The 7,662-nt window shown below is 37.7% G+C and overlaps 1 protein-coding gene across 1 annotated transcript; it reads right to left on the bottom strand.

Moving 5' to 3' along the window:
* Positions 1 to 2,284: 2,284 nt before the first annotated feature.
* Positions 2,285 to 5,511, bottom strand: LOC133710077 (pentatricopeptide repeat-containing protein At2g18940, chloroplastic). Its single transcript, XM_062136054.1, has one exon. It carries the CDS (start codon positions 5,209 to 5,211, stop codon positions 2,671 to 2,673), a length of 2,541 nt encoding a protein of 846 aa, XP_061992038.1. The 5' UTR covers positions 5,212 to 5,511; the 3' UTR covers positions 2,285 to 2,670.
* Between the last annotated feature and the right edge of the window lie 2,151 nt (positions 5,512 to 7,662).

Genomic DNA, 7,662 nt, shown 5'->3' on the forward strand with positions numbered 1-7,662 from the left:
TTACCATCTCATAGCTTGATATTTACTTGCACTTGCCCTTGCCCTACTCGATATTTGCTTTGCGTTGCTCTCACCCTCAGTCTTTGGTTGGCCTTGATGACACTCGGTATCCACAGAAAATGCTAGATTTTATACAAATTCAAGTGTAGATTCACTTTATTCTCCCCGTGGATCATAATCAATCGAAACTCTCTTTATTCTCTAATAGCTCAAGCATTCAATTTACGGATGATCTCACTTATTTTTAAAATAATTAACTCATATTGCCACGAAATAGCCAACCACATGTTGTCACATCCATTATATTTTTAGCATATTTAAAATATAATGGATGTGACAACATGTTATAACTTTTAGTTTTTTATTTATTTTAGCAGCTGCACCAGACTCCGAAGTGGCTCTCTGTTATAACTTTTAGCTATCTCACTACTAAATATTGAGCAATGTGAGCCATTTTTGAATCAAATTTTAGCCAAAATAGCTAAAAAGTCATTTTGGCTAGTCACTTTAGACATACGACTGTAGAGCGCTATATTTTAACTAATTTTGAAGTTATATTATTTTTTAAATGAAGATCAAATAGTTTAAGTGTATATATAAATTACATAAAAATAACTCAAAATGAATGTTTTAAATTATAGAGAGCCTCATCTCGGTCTCTATATTTCATCATTTTATGAGCGAGATAGCTAAAAGTTATAATAGAGAGCCACTTAGGAGTCTGGTGCAGCTGCTAAAATAGATAAAAAGTTAAACATGTTCTCTAAAATAGTTACGGAGCCAAAATAGAGCATGCTAAAGATGCTCATAGAGAGCGAGATGAGACTCTCTTTAATTTAAAACGTTCATTTTGAGATATTTTATGTAATTTATATATACATTTTTAACTATTTAATCTTCATTCAAAAAATAATATAAATTTAAAACTAGCTAAAACAGAGAGAACTGATGCAGATGAGTTTTAAAAGTGGCTAGCCAAAATACCATTTTAGCTACTTTGGCTAAAATTTGACTAAAAAGTGACTAACATTGCTAAAGATGCCCTTAAGGGCTCCAAGTTTGACTTTTTCTAGAATTCACTTTTTGAAGAAACTTCTTTCGTGAAAGATGTAGAGCACGTTAAATCGAGTCTGTGGACACGCGACACGCTAAAATCGAAGACGTCCTAATTTTTTGAAAGAATAAAAATAAGACAAATTAGTGAAAGAAATCCATTAAATAAATGAAGATGATGCTTATAATTTAGGGGAGTGAAATTCATACTCCCTATTTTACAATCCACACTTCATATTTTGTTTTTTTAGTATCTTAAATTTTATATTTTTGTTCAACTAACAGAGAGAAGGAGTGTGGATTGCAAAATAGAGAGAGACCAATGAGAGTTAGTTCAGTTGGCAAGGGCGGACTTGAGGTGTAAACCCACACAAGTTCGATCCCCGCTACCAATAATTTCTCATTTGGTGGGCAATCTAGAAAATGTCCTGCATAATTCCATATCAATGGGCTGGGCTGGGACACTGGCCAGTTTCGTAAGTCCTGTTGGGTTGAGGTCGTAGGTTTGCCCTGACCCTGGCAATGTAGGGAAGACTCCCTTTTACCTAAACTTTTTGTAACCAAAAAAAAAAAAAAAATAGTGAGAGAGTAATGAAATTTATTGCCCAAACTCTTGAGAGTACAGAAAGCACATTCAACGTAAACTCTGTTTAGTAAAAGACTTTCTTTTCCGATACGTCCAAACATGTCCTTGAATACTCTTAAAATGCTGTTCAACTTTTGTTAGAACTACTAAGGTCACAGGCACTTTTTTTTATTATCTTTTTTATGTTCTGATTCTCATGTCAGTATTGTTGGGTGTGATTGCACGTGGGAAGAGCTGATGAGGTCTATCAGAAACATTTCATAATGTTCTGCCCTTTAGTAGCAAGAATTAGTGGAAATGTGCTCTCTATCTTTTGTCAAAACTCAGATTAAACAGGCATGTAAATATATATGAACAACATCAGCTCTCATAAATCCTCAGATCCCAGAAATCAACAAGTACCAAAGTTTTCTGCATGTAAATCCTAATTTTCAGGAATCTTATACGACTGAATTGAAATGAAAACACTTGTTTTTTAGACTATTTTGCAAGGTTTAAAACCCTACATATATGAAATAACCAAATGACTAAATCAGTAAATCCCACTCTAGGCAACACAGTTCTTCTTCACCAAGACATATAAGAACATAGAGAAAGCAGTTCGTGTTGACATACACATAATAAAGAAAGAGATCAAGAGAATCATGATTCCAAAAGTGGTTATGGAAAACAGTGGAAGCAAGATATGTTACAAAGATTTATTGATCCTGTTGTAAAATAAATAGAAATTATGTACAAAGCAAAGAAGGCAGCTTTTCCTATTAAGTATGCAAAAATAGTTTACAGAAAAACTCTCTAAGCAGCTAATACAGCCTTGGATTTCAGACTCCTGAGGGAAAATTACAGTTACCTGCTCACAGTTCTGACACTGTAATGCAAAGCATTCTTTACCCCGCCCCCTGTAGGGAACAACATAGTTACAAATTTTCACAAGTATCTTCATTTTCAAACCCTACAGACTCGGGTGTTTCCAAAAAACTTGGGTAGTACTTTGATGTATGAAAGATGAATGCCAATGCCCTGTACTGTGATCAGTAACTTGGACTACTTAAGTTCTCCAATGCTTCCCAATTGCCCCTAATGCGAGAAGAGAGTCTTTCCACATATTCATCATCAAAAGAATTATCAATCTCCTTAATCTTTGACAGAAAGTCCATAGCTTCTTCAAACTTCCTTGCTTTACAATAACCATCCACCACAATCTTGTAGGTTAACTCATTAGGTTTGCAATTGTTCTGAGTCATATAGCTAATCACTTCATCTACTTCTGAGAACATTCCTCGCCCTGAATAGCCAGTGACAAAAGTATTGTAGGTAAAAATACACGGTCGAATCCCTCTTGCTGTCATCTCAGAGAGAATTCTTATAGCCTCTTGCATGTGCCCTTGCCTGCAAAATCCTTTGATGACAGTGTTATAAGAGACAAGGTCCGGTTTCCCACCAGATTTTTGTAAGGACAGGAGAATTTCTTCTGCTTTCCAACACTCTCCCTTTCTGGCATACATGTCCATCAAGCTATTGTAGGTTACAAGATCTGGCTGAAGGTCGTTTTCACGAATCATGTGCAGCATGTCATTAGCCCGGTCATACATGTTCTTTCGAGCATAAATGGAAAGCATAGAATTGAACAGGACCAAATCAGGTTTATATCCTTTAATCTGCAATTGCTGGAATGCCCTCTCCATACCCCTTAGTGCTCTACACTTGAAGTTTGCAAGAACAAGTGTTCTCAAAAGAATCCAGCTAGGAAAAATATGACCCTCATAGATTTCTTTCTCAATTCTCTCTATCCCCCTCACATTCCCTCCCTTTGCATGGCAGTTGATCATCAATGAATATGAGGTTTCATTAGGCTTAAAACCCTTATTCTTCATGTCTAGAATAACAGATTCAGCTGCTTTCCAGTCCCCTCGCCGAGCCAGAGCATTTAGAAGTGCATTGTAAGTTGTAATGCATGGGGTAAATCCAGCTCTAATCATCTCATCGTGCATCTGTGCAGCATCTATATCTGACCCACACCGTCCATATGCACTGATCAAGGTATTGAAGGTGTCTCTGTCAGGCTCAAAACCACAATTCTTCATTTCTCGAAGCACCTGATTCACATACTTGTGCTTGCCCTTATCACCACACATGGCAAGCATTGTATTCCATGTAATCCGGTTAGGGGCACATCCACTCGACTTCATATCACAAAGTATTTTTATCATGTCCTCTGGCCGTGCCTTCTTTCCAAGCATTGCAAGGACAGCATTGTAGGTACAAACATTAGGAACACAGCCAGTCTCCTTCATTTGGTTGAACAACCTTAGAGCTTCTTCCTCCTTTCCTGCTCTTCCATATGCATTTATCACGGTAGTGTATGTAACAGCGTTTGGCATAGTTCCTTTTTGGGTCATTGTTTTTAACACAGATGCACCCTCCTCGGCGAATCCTGCCCTCACATAAGCTGCCACAAGCTCATTGTAAGTAACAGCATCAGGTGGGCAGTTGTTATCCTCCATTTCTTTCAATATGCTCAATGCCTCCATGAACACCCCCGCCTTGCCGAAAACTTGTAGCAAAGAATTATAGGTAACTGTTCCTGGTACATACCCTTGTGACTTCAATCCGGCAAAGAACTCTTTTGCCTCATCCAACAAACCCTCTCTTCCACAAGCAGATATCACTGTACTACAAGTAAAATCATCAAATTCAAATCCTTTGCTCTTCATCTCATCCAAGAGGCCTAAAATTTTATTCCAAGATCGACCCTTCTTCCCATAAACATCAAGCATGACATTGTAAGTAACTAAAGTTGGCGACAGACCCATCTCCATCAATTTCTCAAACAAGTCAATTGCTCGTTCGTACTTGCCAGTGCGAGAATATGCATGAATGACAGTGGTATAAGCTCGAACATCCAGCGAGTACTCCTCTATGGGAATTACATCAAACAGCTTGGATGCAATAGTATGCTGTGACTCTCTACCCAAAATTCTAACCATTAGTTCAATGATCTGCTTATCCAATTTCAAACTTTCAGAATGTAAGTTCAGCATAATCCATTCAAACAACAAAAGGGCTCTTTCCCAATTGCCAGAAAGGTCTAATGCCTTCAACAGACTAATCAAATCAACTTCAAGCAACTCAAACTTAGCAGAATCACATAATTCATTCACACAATGCAAAGGCGACTCTACAATGGAATTGAACATCATCTTACCCTTTACTGTCAAGAAGTCGATAAGCCCATCTTCTGGTTTGGCCTTGTCCTCAAAGTCGTGGACTAAAACCGAGGTGGGTTTCTTCAATTGGTGCTGTTTCGGAGTCGAATCCACTGAAATTTGAAGAGAAGGGAAAATGGCATTGGTTTGGTGTGGTGGGTTTAAGGGTTTAAGGTTGTGGGGAGTGTTGGGAGGTGAAGAGATGTTGAGAAGGTGCTGGAGAAGAGAGTCAATAGGAAATGAAGATGGGGTTTGGGGAAGGGGTGGCAAAGTGGTTGCATTGAATTTCACAGGAGGGCTTGGTTGTATTGGTCTGCTGGTTTGAATAGGAAGGACTGGTCTACTTGGGAAGAGGGTACCTTCCATTGTACAGAGAATTGTGTTTCTGGGTTTTGCTGAAGCTAGAGGAGTGAGCAAAGGAGCATAGAAGATTGGATTTGGATGACAGACAGAGATGAGGAGAGCATTCTGATACTGGGGATTAGATAAAAGACTGATAGATGATTGGTCTTTATTGAAGATGGTATTGGGTTAGATTGATCATCTAAAACAGAGAGAGAGGGGTGGGATTGGGGGAGATGACTGGTCTCTATTGAAGATGGTATGGGCAAAAGGATTGGGTTTTTAAAAACAGAGGTTTTTCAACAAATTTAGGAAGTGTTTTTCATCGACAAATTCACCTCCCTTGCTCTCCATTATGAAAAATTAAAAAATCATGGTCCTGTCATTATTTTAATAAGAGAATTTCAGTTTCAGTCTAGTGACGTAAGTCTCTCATGTATAAGTAGGAGGTCGTGAATAAAACTCACGGAAGACTAGTTATTTTAATTTTTAGTTGTTGATATAATAAAAATAAAATAAATAGAGAGAATCTGGCAATGACAGTAACTATGCGGAGGAGCATATAGAGAGAAAACGAGGACAATGACGAGGTGGAGTGTTCACAAACAGGCTCTAAGAGCTTCTCCAGCGGAATAGTCAAATCCACGTGGAGACCTTCAACGGTAAGAGAACACATATGAAACCACTCCAACCCATACAAGCTATATCTGACGTGTAAATGACAGATTGACTTGGACTGTCAAATTTAACAGAGCCAAACCCATAAGCCATACTAATTGGATTTTCTTTTTCCTAATACCCTACTATAGATATTAAGGGCAAGTAAAATGTCCGTCTTTTAACCATGAAACCTTACGATGGCTTCAAGGAAGTTCATTGGTATTGATAAGCCTATGAAATACCTTAGTAGATTGTATGTAGTACGGGCATTCTCGATAAGTTAGAATCCATAAATGTGAATTAATCAAACACAATTAATGTTGTAACACATGATTATTGGACCTTTTGGCACTCCGTCACTCCGTTGTCGAGTGATTGGTGTTATTCAAATATGACTTAAAATAGACTTCGAGAATTAAGGTCCCATTTGATTAGGGTTACTTTGAGGAAACTTTGAGTTGTATTGACAAGATATCGTAAGGAAGTTACATTTTCAAGATCCCTATGGTCCTTAAGTCTTTAACTAAGTTTTTAAAGATGATCGATTAAGGTATCAAACATATTACTAAACAATATTACTAACTAAGTCTTTAACCAAGTTCATGTCAAATGTAGTAATTAGTTTTGAATTAAGCATATAGTGACACAAAATGGATGTGCAAGTGATCGTCTTGGAGATCGGGTTCATTACACAATATTACTAATACCTAAATCTCTAGGAGGTTTAGGCATAAGACCCTCTGCCTTATACAATAATGCTGCTATTGCTAAACTAGCTTGGAAAATCATTACTAACAAAGATAATTGGTGGTCGCAGATTATGAGACTGAAATACTTGAGACACGTACACATCCTTTTTCCAGGCAAGGAAAAAACAGTCTCACTCCTTTGCCTGGAAAGGAATTCTGGATGCCAGAGACTTGATTATGAAAGGAATCAGGTGGATCCTAGGAAATGGTAAATCAATTAACTTCTGAACCTTTAATTGGATTTTTGATCACCCACTGCATGTTTATGTGGCTGAGGATAAGAAGCACCTCATCAATTGGAACGAAACAGTTGAGGATTACATGAGCCATAAATCCTGGAATAGAGGTAAACTCTCCCAGCTTCTTGATCCAAATATTGTCAATCAAATAATTGGAGTTCCAATAACTACTACTGAACAGGAAGATGAATTCATTTGGGTACCCTCTTCAAACGGGTTTTTTACTATAAAATCTGCCACTTGGATGCAAATAAACAATCAGGAAAAACATAGTCAAATTGTCCTCATAGTAAAAATGTGGAAACTTGATATCCCACCAAAGATTAAAAGGTTTGCCTGGCTCCTCCTTAAAGGAAGGCTAAAAACGAGAGACAGACTGTCCAGATTTGGCTTAATACATGATAACTCTTGCCCCATGCATGTGCAACGCGGACAATGAAACTGCAGATAATTTGTTTGGCTGTTGTGATTTTGCTAAGGAAGTTTGGAAACTTGCAGGTATGTCTCCTAATCTAAACTAGAATGATGGTTATCTGAAAATTTTTCATGAACACTAGCAAGGCCTTTTGATAGCAAGCTATTTGAGAAATTGCTTACAATTTGCTGGCAAATCTGGAAAGCAAGAAATGACAGTCTTTAGAAATGCACAAATAAATCCACGAGATGTGGTAGCAGCTTCTGCTACTATGCTTGCTATTTTGCTAATACTACCGACTCATTGCAACAAGCAGGGAGAGATTTTCAAAACCATCCTACCACTATTAAGTGGACCTCTCCGTCTGCTTGTTGTGTTAAGTTAAACTTTGACGGATCTGTAAATGGATCTT

This window comes from Rosa rugosa, chromosome 5 (genome assembly GCF_958449725.1).
Source record: "Rosa rugosa chromosome 5, drRosRugo1.1, whole genome shotgun sequence".
NCBI lineage: Eukaryota > Viridiplantae > Streptophyta > Magnoliopsida > Rosales > Rosaceae > Rosa > Rosa rugosa.

Coding starts and splice junctions, on each gene's coding strand:
- LOC133710077 (XM_062136054.1), bottom strand. CDS start 5,211: ATGGAAGGTACCCTCTTCCCAAGTAGACCAGTCCTTCCTATTCAAACC.